Raw genomic sequence first — 27,074 nt, 5'->3', positions numbered from 1 at the left:
AGTTCTGCCAGTTTTCCTGTAATAAATGTCTATTTTCAGGGGGAAATAACTGAACAGAAAGAATTTTATGAATACTGAAATTCAGCACAAAGTTTCAACCCAAAAACAATATTTTTGCAACAAATTTAAGAATACTCAGTTTTGTATGTTTAAATTGGTTGTGTGGAAATAAAAATATAAGTTCACCAATTTAGAGTACTATCTTAAACTTTTCACTGTGGTCTAAAACATAAAATGGCAAGCAGTTAATCTAAATTAAACATTTGTTTATTATTATGATCTAATATTATATTCAGAGCTTTGTGTGTTCTGCAATTCATGGCTACGGAACTTGCTGTGCACAATTGAGCTTCAGAATCTAAATTTTCTTTTTAAAAAAACCCATATTTTTAGCCCATATTGGTTGCAGAGATAACATTGAAAACAGGAATGGAGTACAAACTGATGTCTGCCTGCATATGCATATAGGCTGAAACAGTAGTCTTAGGTAATATTTGCCCCATGTATTCCACTTGGTTGTTAACTCTGAAGCTTAAGGACAACATTTTAATATTAACAATAACTGTCTCACTGATTATCATTTAGCAGAAATATCCAGTTAATGTGCTTTTCTCACAATCTCAAACTTCTTCCTATACTTGTCTAAGGACCAGAAGTCATAGCCATGTCCTACCCATCTGCAAAAATGTCATCTAGCCCTATGATAATTTCTGAGATGAAATAAGGCATGATCAATTCAAAAATATTCACGTTGAAAATGAAAATGTGAAGACATAAAATTAATTTAATATCAAAATAAATAACTGGGCTGGAATACTGTACTAATTATATTATTCACGTCTAGGCATGCATATCATGGTCATCATCCTGATGTCTGAGTCTTTCTTCCAACCCATCCCCCTTCTCTCCCTTTAGCCTTCAGCAAATCTTTTTTCCTCTCCTCACTCCCTTTTCTTTCTGTGTTCCAGCCAGGCTCTTTGCCTCTCAGATTGTAGTATATTTTGTTTTCATTTTGTTCCAGAATTAAACTAGGAGGAAGAGACTATGTAAACCAACAAGAAGAGCCCTGCTGACCTGTAGGGTGAGATAGAAATAGAAATGAGATGAAAGACCCCAAACTGCTCCCATTGAACAGTAGCAAAGTTCCTGTTGACTTCAGTGGGAGCAGAATGCAGCCTGAGGGAGGGTAATGATTCAAAGGGATTGGGGTTTGGTTTTTTAAAATATTTAGAAAACAGTTTCCCTTTAAACATTTTCTCAGCCCCCATTCTCTTTGCATTTGAGTGGTTTCTTTGATTTGTTTTTGGAAAAGGTAATTTCTTTGTTTTTTCTCCTTTTCATATTAGTAGTGATGTTTTTCTGTTTCATGTGAAGGAAATAAAAAGCTAAGGTGGTGTCATTTTTGCTGGTAATCAGCTTGAAAATCCTGAGAACAAGAACCAGTCTGGGCAGAAAGGGATTATAGCAGCAAATCAGAGCAAAGAGCAGTGCAGTGTGGTCATTGAGAAATAACTGCAGTGGGATTATGCAAATACCTGCACAGCTGACAGGAAGGGGTTTCACTCAGTACAAGAATTCACACACTGTGTGGTTATTGAGAAATAGGCCTACAGAGACAAATCAACCCCTTGGAGGCAAGCAGAGCACAAAGAATTGTACTAAAAGGGAAACAACCACTGTACAGTTAAGTCTCAATAGCTGTAGAGTTTCTTGTACTCTGATTTGCTTAGATTATTGTATCTATTGCTTATGATTATGATCAACTTCCTTAAAAAAATCTGCTGCTTAACCACAGTAACTTCTAGTTACTAGAGTGTTACAGATAGATGTTTAATATGGTAAAAACACCTGAAATACTGTGTACATTTATGTGATGGATGTAGACATTATATTATTTTTTTATTTATTTGTATTATGGTACCAGCTAGAACCCCCTGTTAAGGATCAGGACCACAGTGTGCTAGGCACTATACAGACAAATATCAAAGATGACAGTCCCTGATCCAGAGAGCTCACAATCTATATGTCAGACAGGACAAAACAGATGAAAAAGTATGCCTTTCATTCACCATGCGACGCTGCCCTACATTCAAAAACCAGTTGGAGAACACTTCAATCTCCCTGGTCACTCAATTACAGACCTAAAAGTTGCAATATTACAACAAAAAAACTTCAAAAACGGACTCCAATGAGAGACTGCTGAATTGGAATTCATTTGTAAACTGGACACCATTAAATTAGGCTTGAATAAAGACTGGGAGTGGATGGGTCATTACACAGAGTAAAACTATTTCTGTATGCTTATTCCCACTCCCACTCCCCCCATCCCCCCCACCCCCCGTTACTCTCACCTGCTTGTCAACTGTTGGAAATGGGCCATCCTGATTATCACTACAAAAGATTTTTTTTCTCCTGCTGATAATAGCTCACCTTAATTTGTTAGTCTCTAAAGTGCCACAAGTACTCCTTTTCTTTTCACCTTAATTGATCACTCTCGTTATAGTGAGTATGGCAACACCCATTTTTTCATGTTCTCTGTGTGTATATATATATCTTCCTACTGTATTTTCCACTGCATGCATCCGATGATGTGGGTTTTAGCCCACGAAAGCTTATGCTCAAATAAATTTGTTAGTCTCTAAGGTGCCACAAGTACTCCTCGTTCTTTTTGCTGATACAGACTAACACGGCTACCACTCTGAAACCTGCCCTACATATGTATCTGCAACGCCACAAGCTCCTTGCCTTTGCTCTGCTAATGACTACAGCCTCAGCAGCCAGCAGTCCACTTCTCCTTCAAGCTGGCCTGTTCTTTTTCCCGTGCCATTCCCATGCATAAAAAATCTCCCCACTCTCCATTAAATAATACTTATGTTTTAAAATGTATAAAAATGACTTACTTTCCATTGTTTTCCGAATTAATGGTATATTCTGCAGTCACAAAAGAATGTTACTAAATTTTGGGTGTAATTTCATTGCTACAGCAGGCATGTACCTGGATATAATTAGAGGACTTGTATATGAGTTCCCACTAATATGGCATTAAACAAAGACTAAAATCACATATTAACTTTATAAGATTCAGGACAGAAATTTCCCCTTGAATTGATTAGTTGTGTGTTACAGTTTAATTTATTCTTAAAATGAATGATTATGTGACTTTTTGTTATTATATAATGCCTGTGAAACCCCCATGAAATTATCTCCTCACTACTTCATCAGGATTCAGTCAAGAGCTCCTGTTGACTTGATAGGGAAGCATGTGGCTAAATACCCCAGGTAGCTCTGTGAAAATACAGATGTTAGTTTATTTATTTAGCATTGCATTGTTCTGCTTGTTTGTTGTTTGTTTTTATCCTCCTATTATTATAAAACAAAATAACACCAAAGGAGATTATTGTGATTGCTCAGTACCACAATTATTACTACCGTTTTTTGCTGCCTAATAACTGCAAATTGTGTTACTTTTATTACAATATTTTATAATATGATTATTAAAAATTAAGATTTTCTCGTGCTTGAAATGGCAAAGATAGGAAGACCATGGACACAGACAATCATTAATGAAGAGATTACTGTATATCAACAGAATAACATGGTTTAATACTGCATGGACTGGTACTCATCCATATTTTTTTCTCTCCTTATAGTCTTTCCACTACGCTTCCCTGAGGGTAAAAACCAAAAAATGGTCAAAAGGTAAACTATTTCAGTTGATAAGTATTCAGAATTTAGAAAATGAAGGCCCTATTATGGCTTTAGAAAATGAAGACCCTATTATGGCAATGGGAGGAGTGTGGGTCACGTATACAGATCCACTGTCGGGATCAGACCTAATTCATGTATTTCCAGATATATACATTTATCTACAAGTTTGCTTGTAAATACTCAAGGGAACCGTACTGTGGACCTGTTATCCCATTAAAATCAGTGTTAAAACTTCCCTTGATTTCAGTGGCAGAAAGACATATATTATGCCATTTCTTACTACTTTATTCTTTAAAAAAACAAACAATTTGTGAATATCAAGAAAACAATCTTTTGATAAAAAGTTATAAAATAAAAAGGCACTTCTTTTGTCATTCTATAATCTGGTATAATTTATACATAGTACATGCAAACTGGTCTTTTTATTCTGTTCGCAGTTTTAACTCACTGCCTAAAGACTTCTCCTTTACTCAGTCAATAAATTTATAGTATTTCGAAAGCTGTATGCAGGATGCAGTATCTTCTTTTGAAAAGAAGAAAATGTTAAGATCAATGGAATACTATCAAGAAAAGGGTAGTAATTTAATGTGATCTAACCTTCTGGCACTGCTTCACAGCTGTCAGACAAATATAATGTATGTAACAATGTAAACTTGATTTTTCACAGTAAAGCATCTAATGTTTTAATTAACTTTGCTGTAGGCTTTTAAGGAAAAATTATACAATATTAAGAAAAAATTCTGTTTGATAGCGATATCTGTAAGACAGAGTGACATTTCAGGGTTATCAACTAGGATGTGTTGAAGTAATGAAGACTAGGTATTTTCCTGTTACAGTGCATTTAAACTAAGTTCAGTAAATCTAAAATATTGTTGATGAATTAAAATCAGAGTACAAGTATTGTGGGCATATACTGCTCCATGATTCTTATGGAATGATGATACTCCCTTTTTCTTGACAATAAACTTCCTTACCAGAATTTGACTTATTTTAGGGCAGCTAAAATTAAGAGCTAAAAACAGACTGAGGAAGTGGTGTTTGGATTTGGATCAAGATTTAAGTTTATGCCACTTAAAGACCAAATCAGGGCTAGGTTTTTGGTTTGGATTTGATCATGCCAAAATATCACAAACTATTTTAATGAGATTTTGGCCCCATATGGCAGAACTCCTTTGAGAATAAATAATTGGATAAGATTTTATTCAATCCAAACCAGAATTACAAACCACGCCTCTTCTATCTTTGCATCCATCTGGAAACCAAAATCATAGGACATCTAGATTCAGGAATTATAATCTGAACCACCCTCCACCCTGAAATTTGAAGGGTTTCAGTTTAGAGGTTCCTGTTTTGGCTCATCACTAGTTTTAAAAAGTAAGTTATTGTATTTATTTTTATAGCAATAGGATCCCTCAGTCTCTCACGTTATCTTCCCATTTACAGGGAGCTCTCTGACTAGTGGGAGCAGGAGGCGGATTTCCTGCAAAGACTTGGGCCATGGAGATTGTGAGGGCTGGCTGTGGAAGAAAAAAGATGCCAAAGGATACTTTACACAGAAATGGAAAAAATACTGGTTTATTCTGAAGGATTCTTCATTGTACTGGTACACAAACCAGAATGTAAGTATATGCTACACTGGAAAGAAAGAAAAAACAGCCTAAATTAAATTTTGCTACTTTTTAAATAAAGGAAGCTAATATTTACCAATTAGTAGTTAAATACGCAGCGTTTACTTGGACATGGGTCTGTGATACATGGGTCTGGCTAGGAAAAAATTCAGTTGCAATGATTCAGTTGAAGTCTTCAATCATCTATGTGCAAGTCTAACAATAAAATAGTTACACGGCATTCTTCGAGAACTACAAGTGTCAGCAATAAACAGTACTTCTTTTCCATATTTGTTATTCATTAGGTTAACAAGATGTTCTCTGTCATCTTGCCCTATTATCAACAGTGTGGGGAAATTTAGCCATGTGTTACACCTGGGATGAGTTCATCCCTACAGTCTAAAAATTAAACCAAATGTGAAAACCTGACTCAGGAGAGCAGTTGATTTGAGTCATGGAGACTTATTTTCTTAGATTATGCTGAGGGTAATAAAAAAACAGTTTGAATGTATGCTTGTATGTATGATTATGTTGGGGGTAATAATAAAACAGTGTGAGAGTATGCTTGTGTTGTGTGTATACCAATATATTTATTGATGTGTCTGCAAATGTCAGATGGTACTCCTTATGTGTGCCAGTGGTTCCCAGGCTGTGTGGTACATAAACCATCAGTGATCTGCGCAGCACTTATGGGTGGTCTTCAGAAAGCTGGCCGGTCATATTGTGCTGGTTGTCTTCTTCCACTGTTAAATCACATTTAAGGAAATGAAAATTACATGAAATATTTTCCTAATATTACTTTTCCATGCAAACAATTGTTGAAATTGCCACAGTAATGTTTTCAGTCACCATTAGGAAGGGAGGTGTCCACAATACAATCACTGTTAAGATGTAATATACTCTTTAAACAAATGGGTTCAAATTCCTGCTATGATGTTGAAAGTAATTTTCACATTTGAATGTGCTCTGTATTGTCTTTAACACAGAAGGACTGGTGTTACTGTGGCATGGTTAGTGAACTGACAAGTCGGTCACTTTATAAAAAATTGTCAACAGCATATGTTTAAGTAAACTATCTTCATGAATTAACAGTGGGGAACAATGTATTCTTTATCTTTATTAATTGGACTTGACCTGGCTTTTGACCATAAGTCAGAGCTGTCCAGTTTTCATCTCCCATTTCTCTCTTCCTCAATAATGTACTCATCTTCACCTGCACTTCCTCTTCTCTTGTGATAGGATGAAAAAGCAGAAGGATTCATCAGTTTACCTGAGTTCAGGATAGATAGAGCCATTGAATGCAGAAGGAAACAGTGAGTATGAATCAAACTGTTCTGCAAATGAAAGGACCACCTTTGTAAGGATATCGTGTAAAGTATGGCACTGGGGAAAGCGGTCTCTCTGTCTTTATCTGCAATCTGTACTAAGAATGCAAAAAGTTCCAGAAAAGGAGTTATATAGAAAACCCTAAAACAGACCGATATTGTTTTACAGCCTCATGGGAACCAGTGTTTCTTATTTACTTAAAAAAATTAACTTGAATTAAGTGGCATAAACTGTAATGCAAATACAAACAATTAGAAAACTCTTTTCTTAGCTATCCAGATACCCAATTCCTATTTTAATGAAATGAAAGCATCCCGGGGGAAAGTATATTAATTAGGAAGTAGATAAACATTTCTTACTGTGATGGGATTTACAGAACATAAAAATGGCAATACTTATTCAGACCAAAGGTCCATCTAGCCCAGTATTCTGTCTTCTGACAGTGGCCAATGCCAGGTGCTCCAGAGGGAATGAACAGAACAGGTAATAGCCAAGTGATCCATCCCCTATTGCCCATTCCCAGATTCTGGCAAACAGAGACTAGGGACACCATCCCTGTCCATCCTGGCTAGTAGCCATTGATGGATCTATCGTCCATTAACTTATCTAGTTCTTTTTTTAACCCTATTACAGTCTTGGCCTTCACAACATCCTCTGACAAGGAGTTCCACAGGTTGACTATGCGTTATGTGAAAAAATACTTCCTTTTGTTTGTTTTAAAACTGCTGCCAAATAATTTCATTTGGTGACCCTTAGTTCTTGTGTTATGAGAAGGAGTAAATAACACTTCCTTATTTACTTTCTCCACATCAGTCATGATTTTATAGACCTCTATCATATCCCCCCTTAGTCGTCTCTTTTCCAAGATGAAAATACCCTGTCTTATAGTTGGGATTATGTTTTCCAATGTACAGTACTTTGCATTTATCAACATTGAATTTCATCTGCCATTTTGTTGCCCAGTCACCCAGTTTTGAGAGATCCTTTTGCAGTTCTTCGCAGTCTGCCTGGGACTTAACTATCTTGAGCAATTTTGTATTATCTGCAAATTTTGCCACTTCACTGTTTATCCCTTTTCCCAGATCATTTATGAATATATTAAATAGGACTGGGCCCAGCAGAGACCCCTGGGAGACACCACTATTTACCTCTATCCATTCTGGAAACTGACCATTTATTCCTACCCTTTGTTTCCTATATTTTACCCAGTTACTAATCCATGAGAGGACCTTCCTTCTTATCCCATGACAACTTACTTTGCTTAAGAGCCTTTGGTGAGGGACCTTGTCAAAGGCTTTCTGAAAATCTAAGTACACTATATCCACTGGATCCCCTTTGTTCACATGCTTGTTGACCCCCTCAAAGAAGTCTAGTAGATTGGTGAGGCATGATTTCCCTTTACAAAAACCATGTTGACTCTTCCCCAACAAATTATGTTCATCTGTGTGTTTGTTACTATAGTTTCAACCAGTTTGTCTGGTACTGAAGTCAGACTTACCAGCCTGTAATTGCCGGGATCACCTCTGGAGCCCTTTTTAAAAATTGGCGTCACATTAGCTATCCTCCAGTCATTTGGTACAGAAACTGATTTAAATGATAGGTTACAGACTACAGTTAGTAGTTCTGCAATTTCACATTTGTGTTCCTTCAGAACTCTTGGGTAAATACCATCTGGTCCTGTTGACTTATTACTCTTTAGTTTATCAATTTGTTCCAAAACCTCTTCTGACGACACCTCAATCTGGGACAGTTCCTCAGATTTGTCACCTAAAAAGAATGGCTCAGGTTTGGGAATCTCCCTCACATCCTCAGCTGTGAAGACCGATGCAAAGAATTCATTTAGTTTCTCCACAGTGGCCTTATCATCCTTGAATGCTCCTTTAGCATCTCGATCATCCAACCCCACACTAAACCAGGGCAAGGCACAGAACAGCAGTGGGCTTGGGATGCCCCATTCCCCAGCTGCTGCAGGGCATGCCCTAGGTGGAGGGATAGCTTAAAAAGGAACTGGTAGCCCAGGGGAAGTGGGAAAGGAGCTACAGGCTGCACCAGGAAGTGAGGCTGGTGCCTGGTGCTATGAGGAGTGGCTACAGCATTGTTAAGACTTTCCTGGAAGCGGTGATCCAGATTCTCCCCCTCTCTTTGGGAGTTGAAAACTCCCAAAAGACTACAAAGAATGGGACATTGTCCCTCTGGCAAATTAAGTGGCTATTTCTAAGTCTGTGACCATGCCCCAAACAGAGGAGACACAGCCCGACAGGAAGCAACCCAGGGGATAGTATAACTTGGGGTGGACCAACGAGTGGTCCAGACACTGTAATGCTTCTCTGGGGGTCTGGGTTGGAACCCGGTGGAGTGGGGGGACTTGGGTCCCCTAACCTTGCTCCGCTGTACTTCTGCTATGACAGAACACTAAGAGGAGGGGAAGAAACACTCAGGAGGGATTTCAGAGTAACAGCCGTGTTAGTATTCGCAAAAAGAAAAGGAGTACTTGTGGCACCTTAGAGACTAACCAATTTATTTGAGCATGAGCTTTCGTGAGCTACAGCTCACTTCATGCATCCGATGAAGTGAGCTGTAGCTCACGAAAGCTCATGCTCAAATAAATTGGTTAGTCTCTAAGGTGCCACAAGTACTCCTTTTCTTTTTTCAGGAGGGATTGAGGCCCGCTGCATATGACCTGGATGAAGCCCCTTCAAGAATGACCAGGACAGGAAGTACTGTGGAGCTACTGCCTGACTACTAGGCCAGCTGGTTATCGACTGACATTCAATTTAGTCTTTAAGGATGGGACCACCTTCTGCAGAGCAAATAGTGTCCCAGAGTAGAATCATATCACTTGCTATCCTTGTTAATTTGGAGAGGGTGCTAATATGCTGAAAGTGGTAATTTTTAACCCTATTTTAGGGGAGAAAGGTATTCCCAGCTGTTATAATATTTAGGTTCCAAAGGTTAATGGGTTGAAGCTTGGGTATCTCAGCCTCTCCACTGGCCATCTGTTCATCACTATTAGTGGCTTGTGCTCCTGGCACAAAGCATATGATAAATTTACCCATCTTTGTGGCATATTTAATGCTAGATACTTATTGACAGAACTTGAAAATTCTATCTGGCCAGCAGTGCTGCATTTGGAACTAACAGCTGCTGAATACAGCAGGTTTAACACAACAATTCTAGTGCTTTGAGACTAACACATCCTCAAGAAGTCCTGATTTATTCCCATCACTTTTTTTCACACTCCCTGTAAAATATTGAAAATTCTCTGCCTTTGGGAATTGAAGAGAGCAGCATTAATTATATTCTCTTACTAAAGCTTTCCTAGTTATAATTTAATGTTCTGTATTGTTTGTTTGTCATGCCTCTTCAAATGATGAACATGGCATTGGTCTCTCAAAAGCAGGCTTCATACAACTGTGATCATATGCATAATAAACCACTGGTAATATTCATTAGGACAAGGAATGTTGATCAGGATAAAAGTTTTCCTTAGTCACTTTTATTATAACCTCATGATATTATTAAAGTCTCATAAACAGAAGCCAGATCTACAACTTGCACTTTTATTTCTCCTTTCCTCTGAGGATCTCAGGGTGCATTAAATTAAAATTTAGCTGAGTCTCACAATTACAACTGGGTATAATAGATTTTTCAGTTTGCTGCCAATTCTGAAAAAAAAATTACGTTTCAGGTTGAACCAAAACCTTCTTTTTTGTTGTTGAGATTTTCAAATGATCTGAAAAGTTGAAAAAAAATGAATTCAATTTTGAGCATTTTAAACTATTTTTATTCTTTTAAAATGCAATTAAAGGAAATTTCTAAACAAAAAGTTTCTTTGAATGGAAAAATCAAAATGTTTCATTAAAAAGTGTCAACACATAATGTTTCAATTTTGGGGGTGAGGTCTCAAAATGAACAATTTGGCAAAATTGACATGAATTTCAGTGTGATTGAATCTGCTTTTTTTCACTGAAAAAAGTTTGGATTGAAAACTTTTGCCTAGCTCTACTCATAATACCCCTATGAGAGAAGATAGTAACTACTAACAACAATACTTAGCCAAAATATGGGCAGGATAATACCCAGTTTACAGATTGTGTCAGTGAGTCAGTGTGCAGAACTGGGAATGACTTCCAGCCCCCTGGTCTAAACACGAGAACACTTCCAGAACATTTCCCAGGGAACAATTCCCATAGAAAAGAGAGAGAGAGATTCTGACTCTAAATTCCAGTTTTCCCCATATTTTTATTAAATTAATCAGATTTAGGGTCTATTCCTGCCTCAATGACATCAGTAGCAAACTGTCTTTGTCTTCAGTAAAAAAGCAGAAGGCTGGTCCTTCATGTCCATCCAGATAGTAGTGCATGCTTGTAAACCTGAAGGGTCAGAATCATTTCTCAGTATTTCTGATTGTGTGATAACATCTGTCAGCAGCTAGAAGCTGTTGTTAGTTTACAATCTGAAAATTATTCTGAAATATTAAATGAAAAAGATTAAAAGACAATAAGTCCCAGGCTCCACGGGGTGCCAGTAAACTCTGCTTTCATGGCTGACTTCCCTTCCTTCTCCTTCTGGAGCATGGATGGTTCAAGCACATTGAGGGCCTTTAGCAGAACCAATCTATTGTGGCTTCCCATATAATGTAAGCCTGGGGAAAGCCTCCCCTCTGAATATACTTATCCAGAGTGGGAGGCCCCCAGAGCACCCACCCACTGAGCCACCATCACACATAGGGATGCAGTACCCTACAAAGCCCCATCTTGGGGGTGTTGTCATCAAAAGGATAAGCCCACTTGTTGTGCCAAAAGCCCTCTATACCTTCCCTGCTGTTGCACTATTACCTTCATAGAGTGCGAGTTTCAAAAATGCCCCCTTTGGGGTCACCATCACCCAGGGAAGGCCTGGAGGAAGCTAAGGCACTATCTCATACACCCAAATCCCTTCCCTTCTTGTCTATCAGTGGTGACAGACACATTCACAGTGTTGAGTCCACCACTGAGGACCTGCTTCTTGCTAAGGCTTATGGCTTCAGCTCCAGCATAAGGTCAGCATCTCACTCAGGAGGGATTAAGGAAGGTTGCCCTCACAGGACTTGCTTTTGCTTCCCCCTACTTCAGGAGATCTTTTTCACTAGATGGGGCTTTTTTCACGAGAGATCTTTGAGACTTCTTTTAAGTTCAGCCCAGAACCAAGAAACCTGAAAAAATCAGCACCTGATCCTCCTCTCACACTGTTGTATTTCATGAGTAACTCCAGTGAGCATATTGGAACTACACTACTGCTAACTGTTTTAAGTAAGAAGAGCATCAGGCCTATGTGATGTAAATAAGGACAGGGAAGAAGAAAACTAACTCACCTTGATCAGCTTGATCAATCGGTCCTTCAGCCTTCATATAGATTATGCCAGTCACAACACATCTTCCATTTTTCTCTTATCCTTGCCTTCCTTCTTCATGTGCAGCCATGCCTTTTCACAATAAAATCTTCCCATCTCTTTGGAGGTCGGCCAAGTGGTCTTTTCAGTTTCCGTGGATACCACTCAATGACAGCTGTAGCCCATCGATTGTCAGTGAGCCTAGCTATATGCCTAACCCATCACATTTTACTGTACGTGCTTTCAACAATGACATCTTGCATGCCACTCTGCTGTCTGATCACTTCATTGGGGACTTGGTCGCGGATTGAAAAAAAACTGTTACTCAGCTTCTCGTAACTGTTGTTCTTCGAGATGTGTTGTTCATGTCCATTCCAACTAGGTGTCTGTGTGCGCGCATGCACAGCAGCCGGAAATTTTTTCCCATAGCTGCGTCCGTCATGTCGGCCCGGGCTTTCGCGGGAATCACGCCTTCACAGCGCTCAATATAGAGCCCTGCTGACCCCCTCAGTTTCTTCTTGCTGACTACTCCAACAGAGGGGTAGGTATTGGAATGGACATCAACAACACATCTCAAAGAACAACAGTTACAAGAAGGTGAGTAACCATTTTTTCTTCGACTGCTTGTTCATGTCCACTCCAATTAGGTGACTTCCAAGCCTAAATTCTGGAGGCAGGGTCGGAGTTGACTATTGATTGGAGTACTGCTCTACCGAAGGCCGCATCATCTCTGGCCTGCTGGGTGATCGCATAATGTGCAGTAAATGTGTGTATGGAGGGCCACGTCACCGCTCTGCATTTGTCCTGGGTGGGAACCTGTGCCAGGAATGCCGCCAAGGAAGCCTGCGCTCGGGTAGAGCATGCTGTGAGCGGAGGAGCAGGCACCCCTGCCAAGTTGTAGCACTCCTGGATGTAGGATGTGATCCACGATGAAATATGGTGGGAGGAGCCTGGGAGACCTTTCATCCTGTCTGCCACAGCTGCAAAGAGTTGAATAGACTTCCAGAACGGCTTTTTCTCTCGGTGTAGAAGGCTAGTGTTCTGTGAACATCCAATGAGTGCAGCTTCTGCTCCCTGCCGCTTGAATGTGGTTTAGGATAGAACCCTGGGAGGAAAATGTCCTGGTTGATGGAATTGGGAAACCACCTTCGGGAGGAAAGCTGGATGTGGTCTGAGTTGAACCTTGTCCTTATAGAACATGGTGTAGGGAGGCTCTGATGTTAGGACTTTGAGCTCAGACACCCTCCTGGCTGAGGTTATCACCACCAGAAACGCCACCTTGTACAAGAGAGAGAGCAGGGAGTATGTCACCAGTAGTTCAAAGAATGGCCCCGTCAACCTGGAAAGGACCAGATTGAGGTCCCAGGCTGGGACCGGCTATCGGAAATGCGAGTATAGCCTGTCGAGACCCTTGAGGAAACGGCTAACCATAGGGTTGCCAAAGATGGACTGGTTCTCAGCACCTGGATGAAAGGCCAAGATAGCGGACAAGTGAACCCTTGTTCATGACATGGACAGCCCCTGCTGCTTAAGGTGGAGAAGTTAGTCCAATATACACGGTATAGAGGTGAGAGTGGGTGACAAACTATGTTGCATCGATCAGATTGGGAATCTCTTCCACTTGGCTAGGTAGGTAACTTTGGTGGAGGGCTTTCTACTGCCAAGGAGGACTTGTCTGACTGGGTCTGAACAGGAAAGCTCCATTGAATTCAGTCATGGAGCTTCCACGCCATGAGGTGTAGTGACTTGAGGTTTGGGTGCAGGAGACTACCGTGATCCTGGGTCAATAAGTCTGGGAAGAGCAGCAAGGTGACCATGGTTTCCACAGACATTTGCAGGAGTGATGCGTACCAATGCTGGTGGGGCCAGGCTGGAGTTATCAATATCACCAAAGCTTGTTCCCTACATATCTTGAGGAGTACCTTGTGAACGAGCAGAATGGGCAGGAACGTGTAAAGGAGATGGTCTCCCCATGGGAGGAGGAATGTGTCCGCGATGGAACCTGGACTGTGACTCAGGAAGGAGCAAAACTGCTGACACTTCCTGTTGTGCCATGTGGTGAACAGGTCTATCTGGGGAAAGCCCCACAGATGGAAGATGGAATTTGCGATGTCCAGGCGTAAGGACCACTTGTGGCCGTGGAACGACCTGCTGAGATAGTCCGCCAACTCGTTCTGTACCCCTCGGAGGTATGATGCTTGCAGGTGTATTGAATGCTCTATGCAGAAGTCCCACAACATGAGGGCTTCCTGGCACAGAGGAGAGGAGCGTGCACCCCCCCCCCTTTGTTGGTATAGAACATTGCCGTGGTGTTGTCTGTCATCACCGATACACATTTCCCTGGCTGCATGCCAGGCACACTGTTCTCAGCTCTCTGACATGGATGTGGAGAGCAAGCTCTGCCCGAGCCCAGATGCCTTGAGTCCTGAGGTCCCGCAGATGTGCTCCCCAGCCCAGAGCTGATGTGTCCATCACTAGGGAGAGAGGCGGCTAAGAGCTGGAGAAGGGGACCTCTACACATACTACCTATGGGTTGAGCCACCACAGAAGGGAGTCGAGAACCTGGTGGGGCAGGGTTATGACCCGGTCCAAATTGTCCCAGACTGACTGATACACCAATGCTAGCCATGACTGAAGAGGCCGAAGTCTGAGCCTGGCATGCTGCACCACATACATACAGGCTGCCATATGTCCTAGAAGTTTCAGGCAGTTCCTTGCTGTAGTGGTGAGGAACTGCCTGAGACCTCACATGATGTTGCCGAGAGCTTGCACCTCACCTCTGGGAGGTATGCCCTGGCCTGGGTCAAGTCTAGCACCACTGCACCGGGTTCTACCGCTGCAGGGGCCACAGTGCCAGGTAAGCTCATCTCTCCCGTCGTGACCTGGACCTCCTGCCCCTGGTTGTGCTGGAGCAATAGGAGTTGGACTCTGACCCTGAGGTCTCCAAGAAGGAACACCACAGAGGAGCTGCACTTCGGGGCACCGAGCATCAGGAGGTAGAGGACCGACTGGCCTCTCATTCCCGAACGACTGGTGTCAGAGGGTACTGTGGAGAATGCGAGCACTGGGACAGCATAGCTGGTTTCCTTCTTGATTGTACTGCAGGGTGGACCAGTGCTGTCGACACAGGTGGACCAGTGCTGTCGACGCAGGTATGAGGTGCAACAAGTCCTGAACCGTATTAAACGCCTACGGGGTTGATGGGAGCTGCAGCTGCTGACTCCTGAGATCTGCCAAGCAAGGTGGGGCCGGACTCAACCGCCCTTCCGGGTCAGGAGTCGACAAGGCCCTCACAGGTCGGCAGGGCTCTATATTGAGTGCCATGAAGGCATGACTCCAGAGGGGGCACATGCCAACCAGGAGTGCAAGTAGGGTGGTACCCTCCCGTACACAGTACCGGCAAGAAATTTTTAGTAGGTACGGGGTACCAGAAAGAGTTGGGGCTAGCCCTTGCCCCCCACTCCCGGGAGGGTGTGGGGCTGCGCTCTGCTCCTTAAAGGAGCAGAACATGTCTAGGGAGGGCATTCATTCTTTATATGGCTTTAACAGCACAAGACGTATGCTAACAAACTTAAACAAAGGCTTTGTTTAAGTTTGTTAGCATATGTATTGTGCTGTTACCTTGTTCAGGAGTCCTCAAGAGGGGAGGGGAAGGGGAGACAGAAGGTGTTTAAGCAGTGTTTTTTTATTCTGTTTCTCCCCATTGTTCTGAATTATCCATGACATCAATACTGCATCACATCAAGTCCAAATCATTAGAAGAATGCCTCTGCTTGCACTGACCAGAGGATGTTTGGATTCTGATGTCAGCTCAGTTCTGAATCCTGGTGGGAATCAGGTGTTGTCCCCAGTGTGCACAGAATTATTCTTTGCAGCCAAACTAGTCTAACATGCATTTTGTTAACTGGAACTGGAGCAGCAAAACAAAGAAAACAAATGCCTCATTTTCCAGCTTTGTGGGTGAGAGAATTATAAGTGAAGATTATAATGCTGGACACTGACAGCCTTAAACCAGCTGCCTCGGGAATCTGCCAAGAACTTTGCTGAAAATATGTTTCTCATCTTAGCAACAGAGCTAAGACTTATCACACATCTGCTCACCTTTATTTGAATGAAGCTCCTTCTGATCTGACAGCTTGGACATTGTCAGTTTCGTCCAGAACAGTTTCCAAACGTGGAACCTAATCCTGTAAACCCTTAATCATTTGATCAATCCCACTGAAGACAATGGAACTATTTGCATGACTATGGACCACTTTTATGGACTGGTAAGAGTTTCAGGAGTCTGTTCCTATAAAGGAAGTTGAATCCCCCATTAAAATGAAATGTTTGGGTACAATACCATAAAGAAGTTTAGGATATAGTTCTACTTAAAATTTGTCTTTTAATAAATCATATGTATGCTGAAATGGCTCCTCACCCAACTCTCATATTCCATATAGACCGACTGAATATTACATATTTAGGGGAAAAGTGAATAGTTAAGCATGTTGATGTTTGTATATACAAAGGGGGGTGTCGGAGGGGACAGGGAGAGAGTGGATGGCCCGCGCTGGGGGCAGGGCAGGGAGGCGTCATATGGAAGGTCACATGGGGAGGTCACGTGCCCCCCCTTGTGTCTCTCCCATGAGGGCAGTACCAGCAAGAAATGATTTCTACTTGCACCATTGGTGCCGACCCAATGGATGCTGCTATGGGAAAAAAATTTCTGGCTGCCATGCACACACGCACACCTAATTGGAATGAACATGAACAAGTGCTCAAAGAACTATTTGATCAATTATTTGTTTTGTGGTTTCAATTTATTTTATTTAATTTAAACAGAAGAAAAATGGTCTAAAAAGAGTTCTTAGTGTATAAATCGCTCTAGCTGAGATAACTCTAATTTTGCTTCCTCTATCTCAGAGCACAGCCAAAACTAGTAGGGTCAGTCATGTAGGGGCTGATCCTGCACTTCTCTCAAAGCACCTATTGCCATAATGCAGAGTTTTCAAAGAGTAAGGAGTGCAGGATTTGGACCTTTGTTACGTGAACAAAGGAAACTTGGGTCCAACAGCAAAAATAAATAGGTTTTTCTCTTTCCAATATTCTTATCAATCATGGGGAAGCTGCTTTACTGAATAATTGTTACTGCTGCCCATGTTACACATTGAGCGGAATACCCTTGAGAAACTTTGACAAAAATGCGTAATTGTTAGACTACTATGTCCTATGTGATTTGAATAGTTGTCTCACTCATACCATTAATGAAGGTACTTAATTTTATAAATAGGAGTCATGGCATTATCTCACCAAGGTGTAGCTCTCCTCCAGAGTAAAAGTAATGATTTCAGGCGCTATATTTGAGTGCTAAGATGTCCTGGGTGCTACCAGTGGAGATTGGATAGCTGATGTCACTGAAAGATGTTCCACTGATTTTAGGCAGTATCGCCATCACCATATTTAAAAAAAAAATTTTTTAAGAATAAGCAGAAATATAAGAACCCAAACAGAAACCGAAGTAGTTTAAATCTTCATATGAGGTAGTACAAATATCGCTTGTTTAAATGCTCTTTTTTCAAAGACACTGTCAATTCTGTGGTAAATGGTAAATGCATAAGGCTGCCTGATCCTTCTTCCATTAAAATCAATGACAAAAAAGTTAAACCCATTGCCTTCAATGGGGGCAGGATCAAGTTCTAAAAATTTAATAACATTTAATTCTAAACATAATATATGCTAGTATACTAGTCATTTTGTTTGCCAGGTATGTATCATTCATATATTCATGTTACTTTTCCAAATATAAGCACTTCATCGGATTTATTTTGCACTTTTCCCACCCAGTTTAATAAAAAATGTACTTCTATGTTCACATAAGACATGAAGTTTGCCAGTGTGTTTAGTAGGCTTAGTGTCAGCAATTTCTCAGTTATTATAAGTTTCTTGTAAATAATCTAAATATGCTGCTACTTCATGGTGGCCTTTGATAAAACTAATTCTGAGAGCTGGGATTAGTGGGGATCCATCTTTAATGAATCACTGTTGATCAGAATAATGCTAAAACATTGGAGGTCTCAATCTTAATTCCCTGTGGACCCAAAAGTCCCGTTCAATTCAGTATGAGTTTTGAATATGTAAGAATTACAGGTTTGGGCATTTTATCTAATGGAAGTTTATTGCCAGAGTATTCTTGACACCTCAAAATGAAACAGTACAGTCAAAATTCTATTTAAAATTCTACCTATGTAACATAATAAGTAAAAATATACACCTTGGATGCCACACCAAGAGACTCTGAACACAATTCTAACAGATACTGACTTCTGGCACTGCACTAACCTGAAGCCACAGAATGAAAAATACCCTTCTGCATTATTCAAACCCTGTTCTGAAGACAATTATTAATTTCCTCATGGGCTTCTCTATCATGCTCACCACTAGAGTATCTGAGTGCTTCTAAAACCTGAAGAAGAGCTCTGTGTAAGCTCGAAAGCTTCTTTCTCACCGACAGTAGCTGGTCCAATAAAAGATATTATCTCACCCACCTTGCTTCAAAAACATTAATTTTTCTCCACATCACCCTTGTGAGGTGAGGGAGTGGCATTATCCGCATTTTAATGGCCCATTAATTGCAGATTTTTGAGCACCACTATAGATATACACATGCATTTGATATCTGGACCCCAGAGAGGTACAAGTCCCATCTATCTTACCAGAGATGCATAGGAATTCTGGTAGTCATTTGGCATGGAAGAGAGTGAAAGATATAGCCAAAGATTAATAACCTGGACACTTCCAGTGCTCTGAAGCTAGGCCACCTACCACTAAAAATATTAAACTAAAAACACCACAGCAGTCAACAGATGGATCACAGGCCACCTATAATTTCTTATATGTAACGAGAACCAAAAAGCCATTGCACTGGAACCTTATTTTTAATATACAGGGAGTCCTTGGACTTACAACACAATTTGTTCCTCAGAATTGCTTTGTAAGTCAAAACTACTTTTCCCATAGGAATCAATGGTATGAAGGTGGGATTGGTTCCTGAACCAAGGCTCGATACACTATTTTCACCACAATAACCCATAGTTTTGTACTAAATGAATTATAGATGACTAATGTTGTAACATCAATGTATTTACTGTACACTGTGTTTTGTAAACAGCATTCAAATAAACATATAAACTCACATATGCTGCTCAGAGAGCTGGCAACACAGGCTCAGAAAGCCAAAGAGAATGGCACACATGCTGAGCCTCAGCCAATCACTGTTCAAGCTTTCTGATTGGCTGAGCCCGGGGTCGGGAGCCAATCAAAAGCAAGCAGCAACCCTACCTGGCGACAAGCTACCCTGCTGCCTAGAAGCCAATCAGAAGCAACCCGTTTCAACTGCTTACCAGTATAACGCAATCGGGAAGTGATTTCAAGCGAACTTTATGCAAATCGATTCACCTAGGGGTGAAACGAGCAGTCAATTGAAAAGCGTCTAAGTGGCATCCGACGTAAGTCTGGCATCGTAAGTCCGAGGACTTATAATACATATAATTAGTTGGTGTGCGCCATCTAGTGGGGCACCATAAGAATGTTCCATTTCTTTTCAGAGGTTGTCCTGGAATTCACTATTTACATTTGCAAAATAGAATTTTTCCAGTTAATTCAATTCGCAAGTAATATTTATAACAATTACAATATTAACAGTATTTTTGTCCTTTGGCTTATTTACTTTAACTTTTACATCATCTCCCCAACTGGTATTAATAACTCGTTTTTCTGGGCTGTTTTGTCCTCATAACTTCATTAAAACATCAAATTCTGGTAATAACAGATTGTGATACAATTAAATCATCAGCAAATGATCAAAAAGAAAAGGAGTACTAGTGGCACCTTAGAGACTAACCAATTTATTTGAGCATAAGTTTTCGTGAGCTACAGCTCACTTCATCGGATGCATTCAGTGAAAAATACAGTGATGAGATTTATATACACACAGAACATGAAAAAATGGGTGTTACCATACACACTGTAAGGAGAGTGATCACTTAAGATGAACTATTACCAGCAGGAGAGCGGGGGGGGGGGGAGCAAGAAAACTTTTTGTAGTGATAATCAAGGTGGGCCATTTCCAGCAGTTAACAGGAACGTCTGAGGAACAGTGGGGGTGGGGGGGGAAATAAACATGGGGAAATAGTTTTACTTTGTGTAATGACCCATCCACTCTGAAACCAGTAAACAGTCAGTGAGATGAGAGTATAAAATGTCTATGGGTGAAATGAACACTTACTTCAAGGCCTGTAAATCACTTAAGTCCTATTTCATAGGCTGAAGTGAGACTTAAGTTGGCTTTATGCTGAGCCATTGCCCAGTCACCCCTAATGAATAATTAATTTGCCAACAGAGAGGAAACTGTACAGGCAGAGGATTTTGTATTCTTACGCTGTTTCCACATTTACCTCTTTTGAATGCATTTGTCTTGAAAAATTCTGTTACTGTATGTATTAATGTTAATGATGGGGTGTAAAAGAAATCAGCCAAACTGGGATTTTCATAGCTATGATTTGTGTCTCTGAAAGTCTGAATAAATCATAACGGTAAATATTACAGTGTGATTTACATTCAGGATATTAATAGCACAAGTGTTCATTTCTGCTTTTTTTATAACTGTATGTTTACTGTTTCCTGATCCAATTCTTACATCTATTAATTATCATGCAAGGCTGGGTATTCTAATGTAGATACTGCAAAATATTATTAATCAGGGAATATATCATAAACAATCAAAATAATAGAAGCCTTCATTCCCTGAGGACTTGGTTTCTTTGTCAAGAATATCCCCTATCGTACAACTATAGAAATGTGAGCTAGACAAACCTAGTATCGCTCTCAACAGCTATTTTATTGCAGTTCAAAAGAGGATGACTCAGGAAAAGCAGAGAGTTTTTTTTTAAAGATGCATACCTATATGTATTATATTGGCCCAGTCTTGCAAGGTGCTGAATGTTCACAATTCCCATTGGGCCTGATTGTGACCTCATGAGAGTTATTCCATTTAAATCAATGGAGTTAAATCCGCCTGATGCCAGCATGATATGAGAATCAGACCTACTGACTACAGTCCTTGCCTAATATAAATCTCTCAGTCCACTGAAGTCAATGAAGCATGGCTGACATACACTAGCCAAGGAGCTGGGGCCATTTTCTTTAATGGGAGTTGAGAGAGCTCTAGGAATATAGGACAGAGCCTGTAATCTTACAGCTGCTTTTCCCTCATGCCATCTAGGCATCTCACAGTAAAACAGTGCAGCCAAAATTCTATTTAAAATTCCACTTATATAAAACAAGTACAAATATTAAGACACTCCTTTGATGCCACACCAATGGCTTTCCCAAACAAAAGAGTTTGGCACACACTTCTAAAAGAAACTTGTTCTGTCGTTCAGTAAAGACCTGGAAGTTGCACACTGCACAAACCTGGAGCCAGAAAAAATACATTCAATCTCCCTCAGAGGGCAAGAGGATGTGTATGATACCAGAAACTCGGTAAAAAGACATGAAACTCACTATTATGGTAGTAAATTCTGTGATAAAGCCCGTAATAAATTATAATGTAGCTATAAAGTAATAGTAATTTCATTTTGTTTGCTTGGCTTTTTACCATACTTATTAAAGGAACTTTTTCTAGATACACTACAGTACAGATTATGATGAACCATTATAGGAGTTCAACAGTGAGCATATATATTTGCTAAAGAAATAACACCACATAAATAGAGTGCAGTAAAATGTACACATGTGCATACACTAAACCCCACACTGATACTGGGAAACTGTTAATAAAAGAGGCTAAATATATCTGGAACCATCAAAATGCATCATAAATGGCATTATTGCAAGGCCTAATACAACTCCCCTTCGTGTCAATGAAATAACATTGGAAGTAACAAATACGATATCAGATATAAGATCAAATTCTGAAGAGGGCAGAAGGAAAGAAGATTTCCTCTTGTTAAAAGCAAAGCAGTCTATTTATACTTTATTAAAAATTTTATTCAGTTAATTGTACAAAATACATATGAGATAGTGGGCCAAATTATTCCTTGGGGTAACTCCATTTATTTAAGTGGTAATATGAATTAGTCCCCTTGTGTGATTTTTGGTTTCAGCCGTCTTTCCACATGTGCAGTATTACTGGATCTTTTAATCAGGCTAGGGCTTGATTAATTTCACATGCATTTTCCTGCATATCTTCTAACATTAAGTTTGAATACATACAGGAACTGCTGGTGTTTGTGAAGACATAACCTGCAGACATAAAATCAAAATCATGTCCTTGGACATCTTACTAAAAATAAAAATGGGGAGCCTAAATATAAATTAATTAAATATAAAATTAAATTAAATATAAAATTAATTCTGGTCCAGATGTTGTAGAAACAATTTCAAAGCCATTAACCCAGAATCCAGCTATTAACGATAATCAGTAATGAAAGAATTATCCGGTAATATGAAGGAAGTGGGATGATATGGAGGTATGACTATGATAAGAACACTTAGGACTTATATAGCACTTTACAAATATTATCTAATTGCAAGAACCAAGGGGTAAATATTCCTTTTTTGTAGACAGAGAAACTGAGGCAGAGAGGTTTGTGATTTGCCGAAGGCTGCATAGTAAATGGCAGAGAATGAATTAGAACTAAGCAGTCTTAGCTCCTAGCCTTGAACACCATGCTACTACCAGGGTTTGTCACATTTTTTCGTTGTGTGAATGACAGTGTCTTGTGAACCACCACTTCTCCCATTCGGATGGGCACCTCAGATCAATATTGTGCAAGCCACCTGCCCCTTAACTTGGGCAGACCACTTGCCTTCCAATTTTTACTGTGCAACACGCCTGTGGTAACAAATAATAGAGTATTTAGCTAATTTTTATTGTCCCACGGGTGTCTTTGCTTCCTGACAGCAGTTCCTCTTTCTTTGTATCCTCTTACACAGCAACAAATACAAGGACTCCTTCTTCTTTCCAACTCTTTTTTTAGGCATCTAAGCTGTTCTTTCAATGAAGTACATGGACAAGTGAAGTGGGCCACTTTTAGCCTGTAAAAGCAGCTAGAAAAAAGGAGCTCCATGTAACCACCCAGCTCTCTGCAGACCACCAGTGCTCCGCAGACAACAGTTTGATAAATGCTGTTCTGGAGCATGATGCTTGCCTGTGACTCTGCTGGATGGATCAGGACATTGGCAGAAGAACACTTTTCAAGTTAGGGAGCGTATCCAAAATACATCATTTTAATGGGTGCTTTTAGATAAGAATCCATTAACTTTGAAGGACTAAGCCTCCCCATGGTTTTCCACATAATTGATTTTGAAATTAATAATAGGATACAAAGCCATTCATCTCTAGGTTCATAGTCTACTTATTTTTATCAAATACCTGTGTTAAGGACCTGCGTGAAAAATAATTTAGGGTTCTCAATCCAGTTCCCGGTGGACAGCTGTCCATATCATTGGCACCCACGCTGGCAGTGTCCAAACATAAGCCAAGGGCTGAATAAGCAAGAATAATGATCTACTGTCCCACTTCAAGAGATGATCCCATAGACCACATCTGAGACATATTTTTAGTGCTGGGTGCAAGAAGCTTGCCTGTTCTGTAGATAATTAGAGGGTGTCAGTCTGTAACATTGTCAGTCTTGTTTCTTTCACAGCACCACATTAACTTGAGTTTCTATTAAAATAGAGCTAAGATAATGTTTCAAAAATGAAAATATCAGCATGATTCTTTTTTTCTAAATCAACAGTTGCAGTCTTTGCCTCTACACACACTTTTTTTTTATAGGGGGAGGCACATATTTTAAGGGGAATTTTATGGAGTAACATACAGTATATAGTATTGTTAAGACAAACACACTTCTTACATTTATTAACTATCATGGACAAAATGTTACTTCCACAGTTTATTGCATATGAAGTCCAAAACAGGATTCACAGAAGTCCTCATAAACTGAATCCAAGATCAGTGCTTGCATGGACTGTTCATAATGATGCCTAAGGCTAGTGCAGATTGTATTGATAATAATAAAATGAGATTATTATTTCTGTATGCAAATCCCACATGCTTTAAGCACATAATACTGTCAGCAAAGTATGTAAACTCAACAAGCATATCAATAACTGAAGATAGGGTTAATAAATTATGTAAAGTACAGAGTTTTGTCTCTGTAGTCACATACTCACCTGCAGAATCATCACCTATTCTACCCTCCAAAGTTATTTTGCTGGTGGACAACTCTTCATCTTATCCATTTTACCAGTGAAAACTACAGACTAAGATATTTCTTTCATTTTTCTGCTAACTAATGCCAGAGCAATTGTAACAGAGGAAGTGACTTTTTTACAAAAAATACCCGACACGAACATGGATGTCTACTCTGAAACGACAGCCTTTCAGGAAATGAAAGATTACAAGTTGCGGGATATTATCTGTGGCTCTGCAGTGACCTGGGATGAGTTCTTTAGTGAAAGAACAGAAAACTGTTGGCTGAATGCCTTCCCAGGAGTTTTATAAGAGAGTGATGCTACAATAGATGTAAAGAGATATACACATCCTGAACCACTAGCCAGAGGCTGGTCCCAAAACTGAAGAAATGGTAAATAATCTAGACACTAAGCACAGCAAGAAAACTCAGCTATGAAAAAGTTGTATGTGAAAGATAAGACATTGACCACACAGCTGATGATAGCTTCAGAAATCAAGTCAGATTCACCCTTGATGTAACTCCATTGACTTACATGAAGTTACACCAAGGGTTAATTGGGCCCATTGTGACTACAAGAAACAAACAAACAAAAATATCAAAGCTAATAAATTACAAACCCCAAGACCACTTGAGGTTTGACTGGTTTGTTTCACTCTTAGAAGCTGTTTCTGAACTCAGGAGTGGGTAGCCCCCACTAATGAGAGCTTCCACATTTTTGTTCACTTGTCAGTGAAGCAATTTTATGTCTTATATCCCCCCAGAGTGACAAGGTTGCTGCCATCAAGTTCAATATGAATAAAAAGTCCCTGATTAGAGAGACAGAACAAATGCAGAAGTGAATTGGTAAATTTATTCTGGGTGCTACCGGATCTGTTTTGCAGTGTTGTTGTAGCCATGTTGGTCCCAGGATATTAGAGAGACAAGATGGGCAAGGTAATGTATTTTATTGGACCAACTTATCTTGGTTAAAGAGACAAGCTTCCAAGTTTACACAGAGCTCTTCGTCAGGCCTGGGAAATGTACTCAGTGTCACAGCTAAATATAAGGTGGAACTGATTGTTTAGTTCCACACATTGGAACCATCAGCAGTAGTAATACATATTGTAGGAGACCATTCAAGGTGAAATGGCCAGTTAATACCTCTGCAGTCATAGGGGGAAAAGGGTGATTAATGATTTTACAGATTGTTGTAATGAGCCATAAATCCAGTGTCTTTATCAAGTCCATGGTTTTTAGTGTCTATCAAAGTTATGAATTTAAGCTCCCAGGCTCATCTTTTGAAAGTGTTGTTCAAGTTATCTTTGAGGATGAGGACTTGAGAGGTCAGTTAAAGAGTGAACACTTTGAAAAGTTTTCATCCATAGATGACAAAGTGTTTTTGTCTTTTATCATTTTTCATTGAACTCACATAGAAAAATGTATGTGTAACTCTAAAACATTCTAAAGTACCCAAGAGCAAGTAAGTCTAAGGAGGACTTTTCAACCTCATCATGTAAATTTATCAACAAAGGGGAATAAAGTCATTATAGACAAACTATTTGAAAAAAAAACTACATTTTTCTCCTTTGCTTGTTTTACAGTGCCTTCAAAGCATGCCACCCCAAAATTAAGAGCTTTTACTTTGCAACTGACTGTCTTGAAGAAATGAATAGGTAAGTTACTTCTATTCTTCATTTCTTCATAGGACTACCCTAATAATTTTACTGAGATATGTGGAATAGCACAATGTAAGGAAAATACTATATCAGCTCTTCTAGGAACACACATGTCACTTAGGAAACATCATAATATGCAGATTCATAGCGCTTTTAATATATGCTCCTGACTTTGCTACTGATTTATGTGACTTCATGCCTTTGCATGTAGTGTTATAATGTATGCCTCATTCTTCAGTTTATTCTTTATGTGGTGCTTGAAACAATACATGTGAAAGGGTCTTTGCAATGCCACAGGGCCTGATCCTCTAAATATGCATGTTAGTAACTTTGCTTCGATGAGGTGATCTCATTTAAGTTCATGAACCTTCTCACATGAGTAAAGTGTCTTCTGTGCATAAATTTTGCAGGATTAGGCCTATAAATACTAAGGCCAACATTTGAAGGTCAAATGCTTCCAGTGCCCAAGAACTGTATATCTTAAACCAAAACTGCACACTTAGTGACCATACCACTCCATAACTGTGCTGCTATTATCACAATTATAGAAAGGGTCTGGAATTTTCATATTTGAAAATTTCACCTACAGTGTTTAATGTTTTACCTGAGTCTTAAAATACATAGGTGTGTATCTGAACTCAGCTGTCAGTTTCATGCATACAACCCCATAGAGTTCAGTGGGGCTACAAATGTGTACCTGAAAACAGAATTTGCCCTGTGCATTAAAAACCACACATTTCAGATCATTTGTCAGCAAATGTGATTGCTTCCCCAACAAATGCTATTTTATAATTGTGTTTAATGTCACTTTTGTCCTCCCTAATCTTTACAGCTGACACTTAACAATTTAGAACAACATATTTTGATCCAAACTCTCAAAGGTGAGTTTGCCTTCTGTGTGTGCAGACCTTGGTGTACACATCCCTGGTGCATGCACAACAGCTGGGGATTGTTATTGCACATTCTGTTGTGTGTGTGTGTGTAATCCCTCCTTGTTTGCATACAATAAGGATTCATATGCCCAGATTGGATGTGGCCACTTAAACATGCACATCTTTGAAAACTAGGGCCATGTATATTACAGATACCGACTCTTCCATTAAAGTCCATAGACCAGGACTGGAGCAATAATGTATTATACCTTTATGTGCCTGTGAATTATGGA

At 39.8% G+C, this 27,074-nt stretch overlaps 1 protein-coding gene across 2 annotated transcripts in view; it reads left to right on the top strand.

Moving 5' to 3' along the window:
• Positions 1–27,074, top strand: part of LOC141994242 (connector enhancer of kinase suppressor of ras 2-like) — a 530,195-nt gene that overhangs the window by 471,336 nt on the left and 31,785 nt on the right. For both annotated transcript variants that reach the window (XM_074964467.1, XM_074964466.1), the window contains 4 exons: positions 3,651–3,699; positions 5,152–5,327; positions 6,555–6,628; positions 25,835–25,906. In XM_074964467.1, coding sequence (XP_074820568.1) covers positions 3,651–3,699; positions 5,152–5,327; positions 6,555–6,628; positions 25,835–25,906 — 371 coding nt within the window. The remainder of the gene's footprint in view (positions 1–3,650; positions 3,700–5,151; positions 5,328–6,554; positions 6,629–25,834; positions 25,907–27,074) is intronic.

Source organism: Natator depressus, chromosome 9, assembly GCF_965152275.1.
Source record: "Natator depressus isolate rNatDep1 chromosome 9, rNatDep2.hap1, whole genome shotgun sequence".
In the NCBI taxonomy this organism is placed as follows: Eukaryota; Metazoa; Chordata; order Testudines; family Cheloniidae; genus Natator; species Natator depressus.
This window is presented reverse-complemented; position numbering and strand designations above follow the sequence as displayed.